We start from the raw sequence: 23484 nt of genomic DNA on the forward strand, positions 1-23484 counted from the left end.
AGATTCCTTCCTTCAAATACTGGCAAATGCAAAATCCCTTGTAAAGCTTTCCACCACGATTTGTAATAACTTTTCTCCAATCGGTCATTTCCTAGTTGAAATTGGTGTTCCTGGCAATTACGATCACTGCCTATTATTCTGACTGTCTTTTAGGCATATCTCTGATGTTCTCCACCTCATAGCAGGAGAGATGTTATTCACCCAACCAGTTTTCAGATAAAAGGCAAAGCTCACTGTTAGGGCCTATTTCAAGCAGCAATTGGAGGTGCATCAAGGTTTTAAACTTTGGAGTCCCCTACTCCAAGTTTTAATAAGCTTCCTACCTTCTCACTGGACGTAGTCTAGGGGAATAGTTATCTTGAAGCAATAAGGGATTGAGCAATGTGAACAGCAAGAAGGCAAGGAACTGGGTAATGTTAGACAAAGAATGTGTGGAGGGACATGATGCTATATAACAGGGGTGCTTACATACCTAAGAAAGTTCAACATGACACTGGGATTTGGTAAAGGATAACAAAGCTTAACTCTTGTCAGTATTATCACTACTACTATTTCTACTGTAATAAGAAACCCCCAAGCAATTTTGAGTATTTGCTCATTTTACTAATACCGCCATTTTGAATTATGCATTTTTAAAACATGCTACTGGTCTCCACCATATACTCTAAGATACTCACTGGGACAGCTGAGTATTTAAATTGTTATATTGAAGGTCTGATTAATAGGAGTTGAAGGAAAGAATGACTATAGTAACTGTTTCATGGTTTCTCTTTTCTTATTAGTACAGTATTCTCATTCATTATAAATGTGTCGGCCGGTTATTTAAGCATGCCCAAATTGAGGACTCAGGACATGATGGTTCTTGCTTCAAAAATATAGTCTCCGTTCCTTTCTCAGTCCTTGTATTAATACCAATAAACGGAAAATCTAGTCTCATTTTATTAAGGGTAAAAGGTGCCTTTAAATAAACTTGCAATCAAAATTAATTTTCCAACTACAAATATTTTCCAGTTACAAATTGTTATAGTCCATTATAACAATTTAAATAACAAATATGTAAGTTAGCTAGAGAATGCTAATTAATATGCTAATGACCACATATTGTTGTATATACTTCTAGACTTCTTTCTACAGGCAGACATCAAAAGTGTCTATATTTAAATTATAGACAAAGACTATATTCTATGTTATAAAATTATTCAATTCTTCTACAGACCTTACCTCGACTTGGAGACTGATCATTTCCCCTATTACTTTGATGATCCTTTTAAAAAGTTATTAGCCCTGAAATATCATATGAATTTTAACTAACATATATCTGAAGGTCTGATTAATAGGAGTTGAAGGAAAGAATGACTATAGTAACTGTTTCATGGTTTCTCTTTTCTTATTAGTACCTGTGTGTAGTACACAGTGTTTACTTTCCTTGTGGGAAGTTAGTAAACATACATAACACATTAATTTCCTTTTCTCAGCCCATCCCTCCCCTCTCCATCCAGCTCTTGATCCTTATTATTAGAGGAGGATACCTATTTGCAATGGACAATGTTTACATTCCTTGTCACTTTTGTAGTCATCCTTGGGAAATTTTAAATACTTCTGATTTCTAGTCACTTTATGAAATAAAGTAATTACAGTTTTTCAACATGGGATTACTTCTGATGGGAAACAAAGATCTAGATTTCAAAGAAAATGTAATTTTGTGGAGGGAGGTGATTGACTATAAAGAAGATATTTATTATAGAGAAATATCCCACACCTTTCTTACTACATGTTGCTCATGTGTAACTTCATCACCAACATTTAAATTTTTTTTTTTTTAAGGAGCATATGTCATTGATTATTCTCTATTAACAGTACAAACCTATCTGATTTTACTTTCCCAGCAGCTAGGAATAGATTATAAGAAAATAAAATATTAACAAAACAGAAAAGAGCCTATGAGTTCCTCATAAGGTTCCCCATAAGAATTTCCTGCCCAGATTTGCTCCTTTTATGCCATGAAGTGGCATACTGTGTGCAGAACTGAATTTCCTTTTCACAGATCATACTGAAAATTTTTTTTCTCTCTCTTTAAAAATTAGTTATGATACTAAATTGATAATTTGCAAACATTTTCCCCTGGAAGGTTTTCATTATTACAAAAGGAACGCAACCATCCCTTTCTTAATATCTAGCTTTATCAAACCACTAACTACATTACTGGAATGGTTGGAGGAACTTGTTTTATTTATCAGTATTAGAAATTATTACTTCTGAACAATGCCAATGACCAAAATATCATTCCTACCTTAGGCTATTCCTTAAAATCAAGGCTATAGAGCCTATCTGGGATTAAAATGTGCATATTAAGGCTAAAAATCCATAGAAGAAAATGAATTAAAAGGAAACCAGTAATGATTAATTTTACTCCAACTAGTAGGCGCTCACTCTCTAAATTGTTGAATGAGGCATAACTACTGTTTTTTATAATTCCATTCGAATGTTTGGATTCAATACATCGACTCATGAGTGCTTGTTCTGGACACTACGAGGGCCCTGATCTAAATGAGCCCTGTTTCTGAGATTTCAACCTCCAACTATGTAAGCAGCAGCATAGGTTCAAAATAAGTGTGGGCTGTCCCTTTGACCTTCCGGAGTATGTCAGCCCATGACAGGAGGAGTAATAAGCTGAAATGAACATGAAAAGAGGCCATGTCTTTGTCCATCTAACTGTGGAAAACTTCTGTTGTAGAGTTCTTAAACTGAAGAAAAAGATGGTAGATTTCTGTCAGTGAGTGAGAGGATTCGGTGAAAGTTTTGTGGACAGTCTCCAATCCTGGAGCCTTCCTGGCACCATCGTTTGCTCTGAACACACTGGAAGGGGGCTCTGCAGTTCACAGACCACAGGAGGCCGCCATTCCCACTGCACAGAGAAAGAACCACACGTGACGGGTCATTGGAAAATCACATGGCTACAGGGTTGATACCTGTATTGCCACCCATAAAACTTGCTTTTGATAAAAACATTTTTAAAGCCCCTTGAGAATTGAAGGGAAATATGAAAGACACATGATAAAATATTGCATTGAATGTGATAAGTACATTCATACCTCAGGGCACATTAGTGCAATAATCTCTGAACGTTAAGTTGATTTTCTGTTCTGCTCAACATGAGCTGTTAATCACAGAAGAATTACAAAGAAATCAGAACTCAAGACAGTAGAAACATTTAGATGCCTAATTCCAAGTTCACATTATGCTTTTTGAAATAATAAGCTGTAAAAAACATTCATTCAATAACCTATGGACTTGCTAATTGCTTAAGTCTCTGCAAGTATTGCTTTATATAATTCACATATCCAACCATGCAGGCACTAAGTATTATGATGCTGGCACCACAGACAAGGAGACTAAAGCTCACAGTAGTTTTATATTTTATTATTTATGCATCACTGTGTGATGATTTGATTCATGTATAGGTGTAAAATAAGCAAATCAGCATAATTAGCATAGCCATCATCTCAAACACTTAGAAAATTCAAAATCCTCTTTTCTAGCTATTTTGAAACATACATTATTATAAACCACATTAATCCTACTATGCCTTAGACACCAAAACTCTTTTCTCCTATTTAACTGTAACTCTGTACCTTTTGTTAAGCCCCTCTCTTCTCTTCCTTCTCTGGCCTCTGGTAATCACTATTCAGTACTCTTTTTCTTATGTTTTAACTTTATTAGACTCCACATATGATCTAGATCATGTACTATTTGTCTTTTTTATCTAGCTTATTTCACTTAAGATAATATCCTTCAGGTTCACCAATGTTGGTGCAAACAGTAGAATTTCATCCCTTTTATGGCTGAATAGTATTGCATAGTATAGGTATCACATTCTTTTTATCCTTTCATTTGTTGATGGACCTTGGGGTTGATTCCCTATCTACTGCCAATGGCCCTGCAGTGAACATGAGACTGTTCAGCACAGTCATGGCATTTCTTTTGGGGAATATATATGCTCATGGCATTTCAGGACATTTAACCTACACAAGGATCTAACTGTCTAAGCTAGAATTCAAAACCAGGTCAGTTAAGTACACAGCAAAGTCAAACTCTTACTTCAGCAGAGGTATGTATATTTTGGGGTATAGTTTTGCTTTTTGTTATTCATTACCTGAGCAGAAATGTAGACATGTATGAAAATTCAAGATACATGGAAATGCCAAGAGGAAATGCAATGCCATCTTATGAAATGAGAAATTACACATTGCATTTCTCATTGTGACTTTCAAAATTATATTGCTCAAGCTTTAAGTATTATGGAGCTGTAGGCACTTCTACTAAAATATTTTAACAGGAAAGAAATATGCCAGCCCATTTAAAAGTGGACTGAGGCACCTGTGTGCCGTAGGCATGGGGAAGGGGTGGAGGAGCTGTCAGTGAAGAAACTGAATGTGAAGGTTATTGACCAGGACGTGGTAAGTTTCTGGACGAGGCCAAAGGCCGAAGAGAGGAAAAGGAAGCAAGAGACAGACATTAGGTATTCAAGAACTGTGTAGCAAAGGTCAGGAGGATGAGGGGAAATGAATTCTCAGAATCCTCTTCTCCCAGAGGCAGCATCATGGAGTTAGTAGGAAAAGCAGGAGCTTTGGAGTCTGGCTGGCTGGGAATGAGGTTTTGCACTTAATCTATGCTTGAAACTCTTTTACTTAAGTGGGCTGTGTTGCTTATAAGGTAAAAGTCACTTTATTTACTTAAATGGGCTTTTGTCACTTATAAAAAAGTAATAACTTTTTATTACACAAGGATATTAAAAAGATTATATATGATAATGTACCAGCAAGTCTTTTTTTTTTTTTTTTTGCATGTATTCAACATGTGTTTCTTTTTTTACTCAAGATAGAGAAAAATTTTTCCAATAAGCATGGAATGCTGAAAGGCCCAATATAAGTTCTCTAAAGAAATTAAGAAGTTCTTTTCTAAGAAGTTCTCATGATCCTTTCAAAGATCTTCTATAGATCTTGTTACATTACTTAAATATTTTCTGTATCATGAAACAATGATTTAGTCAAAATATAACACATTTGGTAGAAATCTTCGGCTAGGGAAGTTATCTCTCACCAAAACGGAAGGGTATCAGTTATGATGGCCAGACAGAGAAATGTCTATGTTTTCGCATCTGTATTTTCAGGCTTTGCATTTCATGAGGCTATCAAATATGATATTAAAGAAGCTACTTGATTTATGAAGTTTAGTCTACTTGCTTGCTAAAGGTGTGCTGCTGTATTTCCCACTGGTAAATATTTCTCATAAGACGAAAGAGAATACTCCATAAATTTGAAAACTCCTTTCCTAATTACATTTCATGATTTCAGAAATGTATGGTAAAAGGAATATGACTTTTATTTACAATTTAAAAAGTTCAATTTTTCTTACTTTTTTACATGTTAACAAGTTCTCTCCAAGTTTCATTTTACAATTATTTAATCCAGTTTAATTGCTGGTTTAAGAGAAGATGATTGCTTATATTACTGAAGATGAGCTTTACATTTTTTCATTATTCAAAAATCAGTATCAGTGCTTTTATAAATGAAATGCTGCTAAAATAAAACAATATATTGAAAATCAGCTCCATCTTGGAAATACATTTTCATTAAAGCAAAATTGGATCACCCTAAAATTCAGTATTTTGAGTTGCTAAAATGTACACTCAGGCAGCTTCAACACCAGCTAGAGAAGTTGTGGTTTCACCCCAGATAAGGCTGATTATGCTAGTGCTATGGCAACCGGTTGCACCACTTGTAAGTGCTTGTGTGCTTAACCGCAGGAGCTGCACCTCTTCCTTTCCTATAAAGACTTAGAATAAAAAAAACAGAAGTATGCGAGGAGGAGAAACCACAAGGGCAGTCTTTACTGCTGTGAGCTTTTAGCTGTGCAAACAGCAGTCTTGTGAAAACAACACATTGAAAACCTCTTCTGTTTGAGAGCGAGCTTTTCCATTATGCCTGGTTCCTTTAATGCTTCTCAGGGCCAATCCGGTGTTTCTGATCAATGTGTTCACCAAAGGGAAACGAGAAGAAATTAGTAGTGCATTTGTCAGCGTTTTCTTTAATTATCCTCAGCTTCAGGGTGTGAAGGGGCTGCAAATGTAGCAGCCTGCAAGAAGATGAGATCCAGTTAGTGAAAGAGGGGATTAGTCTGTGAGGTGGGTTCCACATAAGCTAGCGCCTACTTTGTATTTGTTGTTTATTGCCATGTGTTTAGTTCGCGTGTAGTTCACAAAATAGTGCTCTTTCAGTTTACCTCCCGGTTTTTGGACAGATTTGTGGATGCTGCGACGGGTTCCTCTTCTCCCGGACTAGATGAGGAGCACATAACTTCTCCCTCTTTAGTTTCGTTTCTGGGAGCCTGGTTCACACTCTCCTCCTACAAGTTATACATTTTACCACCAGAAACCTTTTACTGGTTTGTTTGTTTTGTTTTGAAGCACAGACATAATCTTGCCTTCCTTAAAGATTTGGGTAAAAATTACTGAAGGACAGACAACTTTGTACCATTGCTCTGTTACACACTGGTTCACTTCCTCTTTTTCTTTTTGCTAAACAATAAAAATTTCCCACTTTTATAGTCACTGTTTTGTAATTTGCACTTTTAACAATAATCATCATGATTAATGTTATTATTATTAGTTGTAGCGCTGGGGATCAAACCCAGGACCCCACACTCCTCAGAAAGCACTCCACCAACTGAGCTCCATCGTCACCCCAACAATAAACTTTAATGCTTGATACTCTAAAGCCCATTTTGATGGTTCCCACATGGTATTTTACTCCTTGTTGAATCCCTCAGAGCTCATTAGTACAAATACTGGGTTTTGCATTAAATATTTTCCCCCTAGAGCACAGAGTCATTGAACAGCACTGAGCTTTTTAGAATCAGACAAGTCCACATTTAAATCTGAATTTATTTTACTGTGTGTTTTTCTTTAGCCTCGCTTACATTTTTTTAGTTTTTTGAACCTTCATCTATGAAGATATTGCTATGCATTTTGTACAATTTCTGTAATGATTAGGTAAATAATACATAATTATTTAATCAGCACTATCCACCTAGGAGCTGCTTATTTAATAATAACTGTTGTTAGTAGTTCTAAAGCACTAGGCAAAGAATTTCACCAGTTAGACCAACATTCTTTGGTGATTCCTTGAATTTCTTTGATTGTGATCTTAGTCTATCATAGAGGAAGAGAAGAACTACAAGAATATACCCTTACTCAGGGATTACTACCATTCAATGCTTTTTTGCTATCTGACATGTACACTTTTCCCCCCCAAAGTACATCCTAGCTGGGAAATCATCAGCCTTGAAAACTGGAGCTCAAACATACCAGCTCCAGCTAGTCTGGCCTCACCTTACCTGCCTGTCAGAGTAGCCATGGGGCAGAGCAAGAGAACAGTGACGGCAGGTGAGTCAAGGATAGGCTGACTGGTGCTAGTACTTTTGAGCTCTAGGTGTGAAAGCTAATTTTTTTTTTTAGCTAGGTCCTATTTTTGGTGGAAACAGCACTATATAAATCTGTACAGTATATCCTCAGGTTTAGATGAATGAAAATATTTTTGTAAGAATTAAAAGTTCAGCCTGGTGTGGTGGCTCATGCTGGTAATCCCAGCACTTGGGAGGCGTAGGCAGGAGGATTGCCTGGGGTTCAAGTCCAGCCTACATTACAAAGTAAGACCTTGTCTCACAAAACAAAGCAAAACAAAAGAAAACAACAACACCAAAAAGAATTAAAAGGTCAATTAACTTTGGAAAAATGTCTTCAAAAAGTATGTGAGTAAAAAGAAAAGTATAAATATTTTCACCGGTTGTCCTTCACCCTCGTTGCCCATCATAATCATCATTAGAGTTTGAAAAGGTGCTTACTGCCCATGTCACTTCCCACTACCACTCTCCTGAATCAGGATTTCTATAGGTGGAGTCCAGCAATCTGTACGTTTAATTTGATGCAGAGCCAGGAATAAAGCAAATAGAGGACTGATATTTTGTATTAATCGAGATTATACTATTGATATACTAATTCATACAGACACAGGAATGTACATAACTGACGTGAACCAGAATTTTATAAACTGTGTTCCTAAGAATGCTGCAGCTCTATGGTGTTTCCATTCATGAGTATGTCTACAGTATATCTGTGGAAAACATGGGTTTGTGGCAAATATTTTTTGTGAGACTCTGGGTTAAACAAAATAATACCAATCTCCCTATGTCTTTAGTATGTTAACACAATTTGTAGCTCTTTGCTTGGAGAATGGGGCACAAATTATTTTGGGAAAATTTTGACTATGAATGTCTTGACACATGTGAATCTAAACCAGAGACCTCAGTTTCACCCTCATTATGGAAAAAGTGATAATCTAGTTTTATTCCCCTTCTGAATTATAGATAAATATTGTAATACAGAAAAAAGGGAATGTAACTGATTTCTCATACATGGTCCTCTAGCCTTTATAATTTTTTTGTTCTCATTTGTTTAGTTAATAAATATACCTGAAATTGAAAATATGGTGTTCTTGAAGTCAAGTATAAGCAATCTATAAGTGCATGATAAATTTTAGAAGTTTATGTGTGTGCACATTCATATGCATGCACAAGGAAAAAATAGTGTTTGTGAGATTGTGTATGATAATTCTTTCAGAGAAAAGTAAGATCTGGTTGCTATATTTATAAATAATGAATTACTTGATTGTATTCCTTTCCATGGCTGTAAACATTCGCCCTCTATTCTGAACTCTATTTTACATACTGATACCTTTCTTTAAAAAGTGTGTGTGTGTGTGTGCACGCACACACTAGAATAGATCATTAAAATAGTATAATGATCTGCAGTAAACAAGAGTAGTTCTTTGCCTCAACCCAATTCCTACCTTTGGGAACCTACTTCTCAGATGCTAACTCAAACATTTTCAGATATTCTGCCATTTAGAAATTATATTTCTTATTGTATTGTGTTTTTGTCTTATTTCATTTTTAAAGCCTTTTAATGACTGTCCATTATCAACCTCCTCTCTATTTGAAATGTTCCTGTTTACACGCTCTTATTCTTTGTTCATGGGCACAAAGTCTTCTCATTTCTGTTTTTTGGGGGGAGGGGGGAGTACCAGGTATCGAACTCGGTACCTTACACTTACCATGCAGGCTCTGTGCTGCTGAGCTATATCCCCAGCCCTAAGTCTTCGGATTTCTGAGTAGAATTATAGTTGGATTTTGTGATTTCTTCTGTGGGTTGTATCCTCTCTTTTCTCCTGCCTTCTTCTGGCTCTTGACCTTTTTCTTGTGACTGGCTTTGGCCCAGTGTATCCAGGGTGTCAATTTGTAGTTACGAGCGAGTCTGCTCTGAGTGTGCGTCCTTATCTACCAAACGAACGGCATGGCAAGCGTGAGGCCCTGAGTTTGATTCTTGGTACCTCCCCCACCAAAAAAAGAGAAATACTTGTAATCCTGCATTTCTGTGTGCGCAGAATTCCTGGGAATTATTTTCTGGCATTGAAAGCAACTATTTTATTTAAGGTGTAATGATGATACAACCAATGTTTTAACACAAAGTCTGTGTAAATTGTACAAATTATTAAACAGACACTACTTCATATCTAAACTTTCTTGCTATGTGACTATGAGCAATTGACTTTAATTCTCAATTTCATTCCCTATAAAGCATGTAAAATAGTTGCTTTCTGGGATGACTTACTGAGATGGGTTAATACAAAATACCTATGAAGAGCAGTGCGCATGGTGTCTGGTGCACAACTGTATTTCTGTAAATACTCACTGTCATTATTGTATTTAGTGACAAGCTAATGGGTTCTCTGAAATTTTATTAACACCTTGCTTGTAACTTGCAAAGAATGTGTACCCTATCAATCCCTATTTATCTGATACTGTTTGTTGGATTATATAATTATACCAGAGTTGGAAAAATAAAATCCTTTATTTTTTACTTATGTACTTTATTATTATTGTGACATACACATCAGTTCTTGTCAGCCCTTATTTTTTGTCTTGATTTACTTTTTCAACTGTGTACAGCCTGTATATTTATGGAGGTCAGGTATGCATTTTAAATCTTTACAACATGCCATCATTCCTTTTAGCTCAGTACTGAGAGGGAGTATTTATTTCATGTATTCTGTTTCTCTCTTCTGTCCTTGTACATTTCGCTGATTTGCAAACTAGACAGGCTTAAATCCCCTTAGAGATGATGCTCCATTTTTTTCTTTTTTTTTTTTTCTTTTTTGCAAGGGGGTGGAATGGGTATTATTTAAAGCCCTAGTGTTTCTTTTGAAATACCACTTTCACTCAAAATTGATTCCTACTTTTTCTGAAATCTGTGATGGGGGACTTAGGGGTGTGACTTCAAGGTAACTTTGATTTACAATCATTTAAACATTTTGAGGTGTAAAAGAAACATATTGGGAAAGATAAATTCAGTAACAATACACGTGTTAGAGTAACACAGCTTTGAAGATCAAGTGTTCTGTTATCTACATTTTCATCTGTTTAATGTATCCGGTCAATTCCATTGGTGATTCGCAACAGGATTATAATGGGTAAAAGAGCTCTGGGTGAGATGATTTACAGATTTTTGGGGCTATGGTGCCACCTATTGAAATATGCCTAAATAATCTTTTGCCCACTTAATGAAGACACAAGGAATGTAGGTGAAAAAAATGTTGAAAATTGTGTCCTCAGAAGACTAAAGACAGTGTTTTTTTACTATATAGAAACACCAAGTGCACTATTGTAATCTATTTTGTTAGTTTGATGTGTTCATAGCATTTAAAAGCATGCACAATAAAGATTCAAGACAGTTGTTTACCAATGATTTGGTAATGTTCTGATGACATTTGCATACGTCAAGTACAATAGACAGGTGAACTCCTTACTCATAATTTAGAAAGAATTTCAAAATGTCAGAGATATTGAAATGTTACTCCAGACACTTTGTAGTAGTTTCCTCTAAATATTTTCGCATCTTTTCTATTAGTGTGTGGGTGTGATACATGATAATGACATTCACCTTGGGGAACTGGTAAATATACATAGAGTATCTAACTCATGATTCCTTCCCCTTAGCATCCTCTCCATCTCCCCCTCATGTTTAAGTCCTTTTAATATCTCCAAAAAGTCCACCTCCCTCCATCCTATCCCCTTTCATTTTTCCCTTGAAATTGTTTGTATTTGTAGTTTATCATATGAGAGAAACCAGGCGATATGTCACCTCCCGTGTCTGATTTATTTCACTCAGCATTGTGGTCTTAAGGTGTACCCATTTTCCGACAGATGATTCAAATTTATCTGTTATGGTTGAGTAGTACTCCCTTGTGCATAATACCACATTTCTTTGTGCACTCAGCTGTTGGTGGGCCTCTATCTTCTAATTATTGAAGTAATGTGGTTCTCCTACACTCCGTTTTATTTCATACGTAGAGCCAGGCAACACAGAAACTTTGTTTGTGTACTGACTGCCTTTATGGAAGGCCTTAGATGATTTTGAGGGGAGGAATGTCATTAAGATGTTAGGTTTTTCAAACTAAGTTATTTCATGAAAGCAACCTTTACTGTGTTCCTGCTTTGAAATTTGTAGGGCTTTTCTACCATTTAAAAAATAATTGAAAATACTTTACATTTAAGTATTCTAGTGGATATGGCTTATGGAAATTATTTTACATAGCTGAAATGCCTGAAAAGTTTCTTAAGGTCATTGATTAAAATTTTAGAATGGTTTTTAATTTTAAAAATTTACTTTAAAGTGGTCCTATAAATTTTTTGATATCAAATTTTTTTTCATATCCTGGATCATGTTGAATAAAATTGTTACTAATACTGAAAATAGAGAGATGTTAAGGCCACGAGACCACTCTGAGTCTAAACAGGAAGGCAGACATCCTGGGATTTTCTTTGGTAAAGACAAAAGGGTGTCTGTATGTATGTGTGTGCATGCTTGAAATACCATAGAAAGCAAATAAAGCAAAACATGGATTATTTTATTATAACATAGCCACCCAGTGGAGGAATTCAAAATCACATTCAGAAATAAATGAGTATTGAAGAAAATGTCTGCTTACCTTGAGAAGCCTTTAGAGGAAGTAAACATGAACACAGAAAATGGCAAATGTGATAGATCTTTAGACGCTACGTTGTTATCCAGGGACATTAAATTTTGTTGCATCAAAGATTAAAGGGTCTGTGGAACTGTTGAATATGGAATGACAGTTAGGTCAGAAATACATGCTATTCTGTTCTTAAGCTTTTAGAAACCCTTTCACAGCTGAACAAAAGGTGTGTGAATTGTAATACTTTCAAATACTTGTTTTGTTGCTGTAGTGTGCTTGGCTTTCCAACCAAAATAATATCCTATATTACATTAAATTGACAGCTCCCTGAATTTTCTTTAATATTTGTAACACATATAGAACACTGAGCAAATTGTAAGTTTTAAGCTCTAGTTATTTAAACATTTTTAACATTTCTAGAGTAATTTTCTCTCTAGTTAAGTCCTGATTGAGATGCACTTTAGTTTATGAGCTTTCAGGAGTTCCTTTTTTTTTTTTTTTCCTTTGCTTTTTGAGATAGGGTCTCTCTCACTATGCAGCTCTGGCTGGTCTTGAGCTCACTTTGTAACCTAGGCTGGTCTCAAACTCACAACGATCCTCCTGCCTCAGCCTTCCGCATGCTGGGATTACAGGTGTGCACCACCACTCCCAGGTAGTTTATGAGAACATATTCTCTGTGGAATCTAACACTGGCTAAAAGATTTTGTATACTGCAAAGTTTAGATAAAGAAAAGACTGTAAGGCCAGATTGCTGAGGGAAGTGAGATACTGAGGGATCCAGAGCAGAGCCTCAGAGACAGATGCGCTCAGACTCAAGCCTGGATGAGCACATAAGAGTCTGGTCTGAGATACTTGAGTTTTCTAAGCTTCAGAGGGGTTTTGCAACCCTTAGAGTGAAAATACAAGCAAAGAGCTTAATAGATGGCATGAAACCCACTAAGTAGTCAATGGGTATTAGCAATTTATAATAACAAAATGATATCACTTCTAAATTATTCTTTAAATAAAGATAAATCTCCCAAAGTTATCTATTGCTTCAATTATTTACTTCTTGCCCTTCATTTTAGAACCCTGATCAAAATATTATATATATCACTGTGATGTGATGATTTTAATTCCTTTTGGAAGATACCTAGAAGGGGTAGCTGGGTCAAATGGAATTTCTACTTTTAGTTTTTTGAGGAATCTCCACACTGATTTCCATAGTGGTTGGGCCAGTTTACTTTCCCGCAAACAATGCAGTAGAGTTCCTTTTTTCCCACATCCTTGCCAGCATTTGTTATTATTAGATTTTTTTATGATAGCTATTCTTTCTGGGGTAAGATGGTATCTCAGTGTAGTTTTAACTTGCTAATTTGTTTTACTTATACTAATATTGTTTTAGTATTAATATTACCTATCTAATCTATGTATGTAATACTATCTATCTTAGTTCCTTGAAAGGAAAGTTTGTGTTGTTACCCTTTTTTTTCTGGTAAGGATCTTTTTGGTTTATATCTTATAGTGAGTAACTATTTTGAAGATAACGATACATAGTGTAGAAACTATTTTTACCCTCTTATTATTTGTTTATGAAATTTTGTTTCATTTCTTCATAAAATAAAAAGAAAAAACTACTCTCTGTCACATAGCCCCTTTCAAAATGCATTGCTTTTGAGTCTCTTAGAATTAAATTGATGTCTCTGAAACCTTCAAAATTTATTTGGTGTAATAAACTGTCTATTAGTTGGAAAGATTTTCTTTACCAGTCATTCTCCCCAATTCTCATTTCCAAAGATTTAAAAAGTTTTGATTAAATATTTCAGGTACTCTTTGTTTGTTTACTTTTCTTATGGTTTAACATTTTGTCCAAATAGGATGTCGTTTCTACTTTTGCTTTGCCCTGATTTTCTGCTCCCAGGTTGGCTTGTATTAATCCATTTTCTCTTTTCCCCCTAAGAACGTCTATTAAAGGTTTTTTTCTTTTTCTTCTACAGTTTTTTAAAATACATATTTGCCAAACATAATGATCACATTCATCACAGGAAATTTGTCCTTGTACATAGTATGCCTTAATTCTTTTTTTTTATTAATCCACTTTCGATTTCATAAAAGAAGACTGATCTAAAATTCAAATGCTTCTCCATTAGACCTCTCCTTAAAGGCATCACCCCAACAGTTATTTAATAACTGGGAGGTGAACTCCAACTTCTTATTTTTCTATACATACTCCCTTAAGCCACAGCTTAAACGCATCTGAGAAATCCTTCTGTAGCAACTTCTCCACTAGCTAGTCTCCTGCTCTGCACATCTAAATAAGATAAGCTTCTTTAAAGACTTTTATAGCACCGTCTGCCTCATATTTTATGAATCTTTTGTTTTCTACCTCTCAGACTAAACAGAGCTCACTGAATGCTCAGAATTTTAATATATTTGTCATGTACTCCTAGCATGTGATATAATGTTTACCATATAGTAAAGACTCAAGTCATATCAATAAATGAATGGGTCTTGAAAAACATCTTTCCAAAAGTCTTTCTAAAGACGTTTGCAGGCTTGAAATTAATCCCAATAGTTCTTTATTCTATCATTTTTCTTACTTTGCCTGGTAAGTAAAAAATAATGACATGATTTTGACATACTTGGGCTTTGTAAACAGGACATTCAGAGAGAGAAAAGTTTCATTGAGTCAAAATATACAGAAAATTGCTGAACTGTTAATGTTCTAACACAGACATGATATATACACATATATATGTGTGTATATATGTTTGCTATATACTTATAAGCACATATGAAATTTGAAGCAATCTAAAAGATTTTTGTTTTCCATTTTACAGGGCAAGACTTTACTACTTCCACTCCTGGTAAGAGTTAATATTTGCATTTTATTTATTTATTTTCTCCTAAAGATTATATATTTAATGAAGATATAAATTTTCTATTTATTATTTACATAAATTGTTTTAAGAAACTGAATGTTTCTTGACATTCATTTGTTCTTAAAAATGCTGCTTAAAAGACATAAAGTTTGATAACTACCTGAATATATCATTGTTATATATACATATACACACACACACACACACACATATATCTATATAATCATGTATAAACAATAACTTTTCTTAACCTTGAAGGCAAAGAACATGACAGATTCCAAACTCCCTTGAAAACTATAAATAAAGTTACATCACAAAACTCTATATTTAAGAATGAGTTAAAAGTTATCTGAGAAAGTAAAAGCTAAACATAATCTTATGCTTAAGAGTTAGTAATATATATTTTGTGCATTAATTATATTTATAATTCATTTGTATTTAGATTTAAACATATATTTTATAGTTAATTATTTATATTATTAATTCTTCAATTAATTCTTACCTTTCAAAAAGTATGCAAAAGCCTTGAATGTTGAATAGTTTGTAATAATTATTATCAAATCATCCTATTACAACTAAATTAATGGTCTTAAAGTGTCCAAATCATAAGGTAAATAAATATAAATAACAAAGATGCCATCATTAAATGCATATATATTAACACAAATTAATAGAAGAAATTAAATTGAAGGAAGATAAATCACAAAGATAAATCAAAGATAAATCACAAAGTGGGAGCTGGGAATGTAGCTCAGTGGCACAATGCCTTCCTGGCAAGCACAAGGCTCTGGATTTGATTCCTGGTACCAAAACAAACAACCAAACAAATAAAAATAAATCACAGGACTTCAATATTATTATTATTGAAAATGTACTATTTAATTTTTATTTGGTTATATGGTTGACATTATGCATTAAGGAGATAAATAAAACTATTAGGACAATTCTAACTTAATAATTGCAGTGACAATTCTAATGAGACACATTTGACAATTGGATAATTATAGAAATTATTTTTGTCCTTAAATAAAAGTCATTCAAATGTTGAACATCAACAAAATATCTGTGCAAATACTAATAAAAACCATTCCTAAATCTGCACAAGAGGCATATTTCTTTATTTTTGGAAAGGCTTTAATTTTACAATTTCATAGTTTTATTGTATGCAATAATAAAAAAATGCTTTAAGTAAATGAAAGTCATTCCTTATAGCATTGTTACTGGTATAAGCATTTACTATTTATTTACTTTTGTGGTACTGGTGATCAAGCCCAAAGCCTATGCACTGAACTCCATTCCCAACTGTTTTTAATTTTTTTTCTTTGTTTTTGAGACAGGGTCTTTTTTTTGAGACATTGTCTCTCTAAGTTGCTAAGTTACCCAGGCTGGATTTGAACTTGCCATTGTCCTGCCTCAGCCTCTCAGAGTGCTAGGATTACAGGTGTGCACCACCACTCCTGCCTGCCACTTTTTAAAAGGTAGCTCTTTCAAAAAAGAGTAAATTAGTCTCACTCATATAAATGAGTAGCTTTGCTGAAGAGGGGTGAGTACAGCATAGAAAGAGTGGTCCATATTAAAGTGGCATGGAGCTCATCACCTTATTGGGAGAGTTTCCTTTATCTCTGCATTGTCATACCACACCTCCAAATGATGGAAGCAGGTAAGTGAAATTATGACCCAAAATGCAAAAGAGAGTTTTCTCCCAAATGTTGCCAATAAGAATGCCATCAGAGGAAGCCATTGTCCCAAAGTAAGGGACGATGTGAAGTTGACGACTGATGCTGAAGCATGCTTTATAGTCTTACATCCTCATTTCTGAAATGAGGGTTTCAGTGAGTACAAGGATACTCAGGCTTGTGTATAGGGGAGCAGCTCTCTGAACACCCTTTCCACATGCTTTCCTGGATGAAGCAGGCAGCAGTGCCACCCTTCAGGCAGCATGGTACTGTCTTCTTGGTTATTCACTTGATTCTCCTTTTAAAGTCTGTTGTAATTCAAATGTAACAAAAGAGTGGGCATGGATGGTAAAGCCAGCTTGAGGCACCTACATTGGAAACCTGCTAAAACTACAGTTGGTTTAAGGTAAAAATAACTAATAATTATTAGGTCTATATGATGACAGTGAATTAGCATTAATGTATAGAATTTTAAGGTCCTCCTTCCCCCTCCCTCCCTGTCTCTGTCCCTTCATCTTTCTTGGTCTCTTTCTGTGATCATTTTCTTACCCGCTATCCTAGTCAGTCAATGCACATCAGATGGGAGAATACTACAGTTAGACTTCTGTGTTACCCTAAAGGCTGGAGGTAGCTACTTGTCTATTACTTGGTTATGTGGGCATATGATTACAAGTGAATGCTTGTTGCTAATTGGATCTATTTATGAGCTAGCTGGTTAAAAAGTCTGGATATTGAACATGTTCATTGGAGAAAAGCACGTCATAGCTGTACTATCCCTCCAGATGTCTGTAATCACAGGCTAGTTCTGCAATACATCATCCGCATGGACATGGGGGCTGTTCAATGCCATCCAAGCTGTTTTTATCTGTGTTTAGTAAAAAGTAATTTCATTTGGCCTTCAGCACTAATCAGTGAAGCTAGGATTTCTTTGTGTTGTTTTTGTTTCCATTTTCTTATTTCTCTATTCAATATACCAATTTCCTTAACTTTTTTGTGTCTGAATTATTTCTACTTCTTTTCTAGCTTTCCCTGCTTTTCCTCTTCCTTCTTGCCATTCTCTTTTACCTAATCTTGTTGAATTGGATTAATTAAAATACTTGTGATATTGCCTCTGGTTAATTCAATATTTAAATATGTATACTGTTCAAGGAAGGTAATATACGTCAAACAAAATTTAGGATAAAAAAACATTTAAATACCAATGATTGGATGAGTACATAAAACCTGGTGTATTTCCTTATTCTTCCATAAAAAATACACTTTGAGTAAAAGAGCAAAACCAGACTTAAAGTCCTTTATTACATGGTGCTAATTTGTGCTGCAGAAAACTTCTGCCACTTGTCCACCCATATCATCTAAGCATGTACCGATTTTACTACAACGGTCACATGTTCCCCTCATTTTAAAGTGAATTAAAGCCATGGAAATGTTACTTCAGTATCTTATATGATGTACTTTTTGTGAGTATGAAGTTGCTCTTTCTGTTAGCACAGGTCCTCTCTATACCTGTTTCTGCGTTTTACTTTCCAGGCTTTTACTCATTTGCCCTTGGTTCGTATTTGATTTTAAAACGTCAACCTGTGCACCTAGAACTTTTGTGGCTTATTTTTTAAAATCCTAGAATCCTAGTACATAATAATATTCTTTTTGAATTTACTTTCCTCCATAATTTAGTAAGTCTTATCAATTGTCCTGTGAGCATCTTTACCCAGAGGGGTCCATTCTTGTCAACTGTTCTAGATAGCTGAGAAACCAGTGATTGAATGGCAAGAGGACAGACGATAGCTGCTTCAAGTCCATTTCCCATTTTTCATTCTTATACCTTGATTTATTATCTATATCTGCATATTACATATACGTTTCTTTTTACGTTTGTATTTGCATCTATATTTGCATATATGTATACACAAATTTATACCCACACCATGTATCACATACATAGAGTGTGTGTGTGTATGTATATGTGTGCGCGCGCGCGCGTACACACGCGCACAGAGAGACACACTCAGAGCCCAGAGAGAGAGAGCACACACAGAAAAACACGTTTCACGATGTAATGGTCACATTTATTTTCTCCTCCAATTTCCCATTAATATAACAGGACTGACTGCACCAGAGAAGCCCCATGCCCTGCCTTCTAGTGGCCCCTTACCCGCTCGCACCAATGCATCCTCACCCGCAAGCATCTCTGACAGAGGAAATGACTCCTCAGAGACCACACCTCCTGCTAGTCCCAGTGACTCCTCAGGCCATGTCTCCCTGGACCCTTCGGATAATGCTAATGCTCTAAATGTGACAGGTTGGCACAGAGATGTTCTTAATCAAAATGGTGTTGGGGGAAGCTTTTCTTTTAAAAAAGTTCTAAAGTAACCAAAATGGTTTTTCTTGACAGCAAGTGTGCAGTTTCTATGGATATGATTTTATTCAAGGGAATAAAGTTAAGAAACGTTACATGTGTATAAAAATTGGCTGGCTAAAGAAATGCATGCATGATTTAGGGAGAAGGAAAGGGAGGAGGAATGACCAACTAGGTAAAGTCGGGAGTGCATCAGGGATTTTCAGAGCGCACATATATCAGGCCTGTGTGGTGAATAGCAGTTTGAGGTAGAATGTGTTATGAAGTTCTTTGGAAAGATAAGGGCAGGAGACACATGAATGTCTATGTGAAAAGTCTAAATAAGGCAAATATGCTCTGCTGTACTAACTGAAGTTTTTACACTGACATATTACTTGGGCCTTGCTCCCCACAGTAGTGAATATTAACGAAAATTCAGAATATTAAATGGCAGAATATTAACGAAAGTGCTGCTGGTAACTGCACGGCGCTAGAGCTTTCAGTGTTTGGATATCTGCTAGATGAAATGAATGGGTCTGGTTGCATTCACTGGAGTGTCTGCCCACCTTCAATAGGGATGTTCAGGGCATGCATATATCGGCCTGTGTTGTGAACATCTGCATGGGGTAGGGTGCCATTGTCCTCTCACGTGCATCATTCCCTCTGTCCTTGCTCTCAGGGGCTCCCCATAGCCGTGGACAGGTTGGAGCTCTTACTTCAGGGCTTCCTCAGCCCTGCAAGCCCCCTACACTAGAATCCTCCTTTTTCCTTATCCTATTCTGGGTTAGCATTATCAGGAAAGTATTGAATTTAGACCACTCATTTTTAAACATTCACTATGAGATTTGATAACTTAGTTTTGTTATATGGGTTTCTTCTAGAGATATTGCCATTAAATTTTTTTCAAATTAATCAGCTATGAGACCCAATACTGGAAACTGAGTAAATGTAATCAGGTCCATAGTAAAATTTCAGATTGATATGGGAGGCACGTTGGCTAGCAAAGACCACTGATACTCCTTGCAATGGCCATGTATCAATGACTTCAGCTTATTTTAAACTCACTTCCAGTGTATTTCCTACACCAATCTACCCACATGGTGGCTGGCCAGGCACTTCTGATGTACTATTATGCCATTTTCTTTGGTAAATAGTTTTACAGAATACTATAAGGGACTGAACTATTTGATAGCCTGACAATGGCATTTAGCTTTTTCTGAAGAACAAGCATGCATATCATTTGTTTAGAATGCATTGCAGTATTTCAAGTATTTTATTGGCTTTTTGTAAGCAGTTAAATAAATGGATAATGCCTTCTTTTAGAGATTACAGGACTGTATATTAAACCTTCACCTCATTTTCCATGGTACCATAGCAGACTAGTGTCTTAGAATATATCTAAACACCTCCATTGCCTGAAGTTTTTATAAAAGGAATATAAGCACGATAAGTAAATGCTGTGGATAAGCAATATATTTCATGCTGGACTAGTGATGATGAAACTTTTAAAGATGGAGTCCCCAAGCTACAACTCAAAACTTATTTATTTATTGCAAGGTGCCAACACTGCCCTTGTGTGCACTGTTATCCAGTGCTCAGCTGCTGGGGCAGTGCTGGAGCAACTTGGCTCATATCCCACTGCGGTACACATACCATAGATTTGCCACACCTGTGATAGAGGTTTTCCCTGCCTAAGTCATGTCATTCAGCTTTCCATTTTAAGGGTTCTAGATTTCACTACACACACAAACACACACACACACGCACGCACAAATATACACGTTCAATATTCCTAAATCCTTGTTCACACAAAACATTTTTCTACCTGAATATACTAAAACCATAGATTTGCAGGAAGACTGTGTTAAAGAACAGACTTAAAGTGAACAGGTTGGAAATAAAAATGAATAATGATAAAATACTGACTTAGTCTGCCATAATATCTTGATGGTGAGATGTGCTTGGAAAGTTTCTTCTGCTTTTCCTTGTTTATTCATAGACCTAGGAAAAAATTCTTGCATTCACTTTTCTAAGGGGAATGTCTTAGTCTAAGTCTCCTCTAAGTCTTTTAGATTGTTCTTTTTAAAAATGATTACAGTAAGCATCTACATGCACCACACTAACATATGGAATGTTACTTTTATAAAAATCATTTATGTATGTTTTAAAAGTATTAATATGGAAATATATCTGTATAAACAGACAAATACAAATATTTTATATGTAATTTACATGCTCATTGGAAATAACATTTTGAATCCTGTTCCTTTAATATTTTATTTCAACCATTATTAAATGACTTCCAGTCTCCTAGCAAATGGTTCTGTGGGTGTGTGCAGCCATGTGTGTGTAAGACACACGCCTATCATTATTCCCACACCTTCTCCACTGTCAGATAATATCAGTGTGTTAAAAGTGCCACGACAATATATGTCCCATGCCGATTTACATTTAATTTTTCTTAACGTTGAGCATATCTTTAGGCCATTCTACCTATTAGACACCTGCTGTATTTCGTGTCGATTTTCCTAGTCCTTTGTAAGAGACGATAGCATTCTGAAAGATTCCTCTATTCCTCGATTTACAAAGAAACGTCCCAACTTTCAGTTTGTAAAGTGGGTGGTGTGTTCTGGAAAACCGCAGTGATCTGGAAGTCACAGTGCAATCTGGAAATGCGAATCTTCTCAGGCCGCACGCAGCCCTGGGAGCTCCCGGGAATCCGTAAATGCGGAGCCCACGGCGTCAGTTCCCTCACAGAGAGCTTCAGTATTTTAGTAGATTCACAGCCTGGTAAACTGTGACTGCAATGTGCTTCCTATTGATTCTCAAATGCAGTTGCGGGGAACTGATGCGCTGATCTCACTTTCCTACCCCAGGAAACGCAACCATACCGACGCCTCTCCCTCGCACGCACACCGACTCGCAGGCGCCCTCTACCGGAGGAGCTGACACGCAGACACTCAGCAGCAAGGCTGACCTTACCACACTCAAGCCCTCCTCAGGCGGGCCGGAACCAACAGGTTTGCGGGACCCTTAGACTTGTGCAGATGTGAAGAGTACATGTCGACTGACTGCCTTGAAGAATGGTGTGGAAAAGAAAAAAAACAGGCTCTTGTTCAGTGTTGAACAAGTTGATAAACTGAATTTCATAGTTACCGATAGGATGAGAAACTACATAACAAAGGTTTTAAGAGAGACTAAACAATAATGACAACTAGGACACAGCAAAAAGTCCTCTGGCAGAAACAGTTACCAAGGATGCTCTATATTTCCTTATAGTTTGGGCAATTAGACAGTGAAAAGCTCTGTTTTTTGTAAGCAATAAAGAATAACATGGCAGAATCTTTGCCCCAACGTCTCAAATCAACAAACAGCTGTTAGGAATAGCAGTAGAGTGACTGTTATCGATGAAGAGCACGGAGAGATTGTAACCACGACATAATTGTTATTTATGGTACGATTATCAAAGAGAGGCTTGTATTTCCCTCTTAAGGATTAAGGAGCTTTCAGTTTAGCATCTCTGTAATTGTAAAAATGCAAAATTTCACCTCCCTGTCTTTCCGAAGTCACTGTCCAAATCACAACATGGGTCTCTTTTTACGCGGGAAAGCAAGTATAGGCGTTCTCAGGTCCCAAGTTCACCTGTAACCTGAAAGCCTACTTGGCCTGCATTAGGTATGTGAAATATGTGAAAATGTGAAAGTCAAGCACATCAGATAGAATAATGCTTGTTTCGAGATTTAATTCCCGCTGTTCCTTTAGCATGAAAATCACTACAGAAAATCCACACGCTTTAAACTAGGAGAAGAGCTGCCTCACCTCTTCTTTCATTCCACCATCTCCAACTACCAGGGAATCACTGGGGAAAAAAATGTGCTACTTCTCGCAAATTCATAGGCTTAAAAGCTGTGGAGAGGAGGAAGCTGTAAAATAACCAAGGAGGACAGACCCTTGAGAGCTGGTTGTCACACAACCATAGTCTGTTCTGCACTGATCAAAGAATTCTTTCTCTCACTGGCTAACTCCACTAATTAAAGATCTATTAAGATTAATCAACCTAATTAAAATTTAAATGCCACTCTTGAAGTGTGGCTGAGATTACCTGCTTAACAAGAGAAAGGAGTTTCAGAGGCATTAAGAAGGCTTGAAACCTGAAGAAGGTGAGATGGGGGACTGAGGACAGTTCTGGGGACAAGGGCACTTGTCAGGGAGAGGAGAGAAAAGAGTGGCAGAATAGAAAAAGAGGTGCAGCAACCTGAAGACAAACCTGGCTGCTTCTAAAAGGCCCAGTTCTATGTCTAAATAAATTGTTTAAAAGGCAAATGAATGCTTTTTTTAAGAGTCCTACTCTGGACCCACAACTGATGAACTGTGCTTAGTTTTACTCATTCTTTTGAGTGAATTAGTTAAATTTGGTTGTAGTGACTTTAGAAGAATGAGCCAAAAACTCTAACTCAGTGGGGAAGGAAATTAATTTCCAATTTATTGGAAAAGCGTGCTACATTATGGACTGCAATCCA

At 36.1% G+C, this 23484-nt stretch overlaps 1 protein-coding gene across 6 annotated transcripts in view; it reads left to right on the forward strand.

Annotated features, from left to right (window-relative positions):
- Positions 1-23484, forward strand: part of Ptprc (protein tyrosine phosphatase, receptor type, C) — a 121819-nt gene that overhangs the window by 36903 nt on the left and 61432 nt on the right. For 3 of the 6 annotated variants that reach the window (XM_013521946.1, XM_013521949.1, XM_013521953.1), the window contains exons 3-5: positions 14912-14938; positions 18731-18928; positions 21841-21984. In XM_013521946.1, coding sequence (XP_013377400.1) covers positions 14912-14938; positions 18731-18928; positions 21841-21984 — 369 coding nt within the window. The remainder of the gene's footprint in view (positions 1-14911; positions 14939-18730; positions 18929-21840; positions 21985-23484) is intronic. The other 3 variants (XM_013521970.1, XM_013521971.1, XM_013521962.1) reach the window with 2 other exon arrangements.

This window comes from Chinchilla lanigera, unplaced genomic scaffold, assembly GCF_000276665.1.
Source record: "Chinchilla lanigera isolate Chin_1 unplaced genomic scaffold, ChiLan1.0 scaffold00005, whole genome shotgun sequence".
Classification (NCBI taxonomy): domain Eukaryota; kingdom Metazoa; phylum Chordata; class Mammalia; order Rodentia; family Chinchillidae; genus Chinchilla; species Chinchilla lanigera.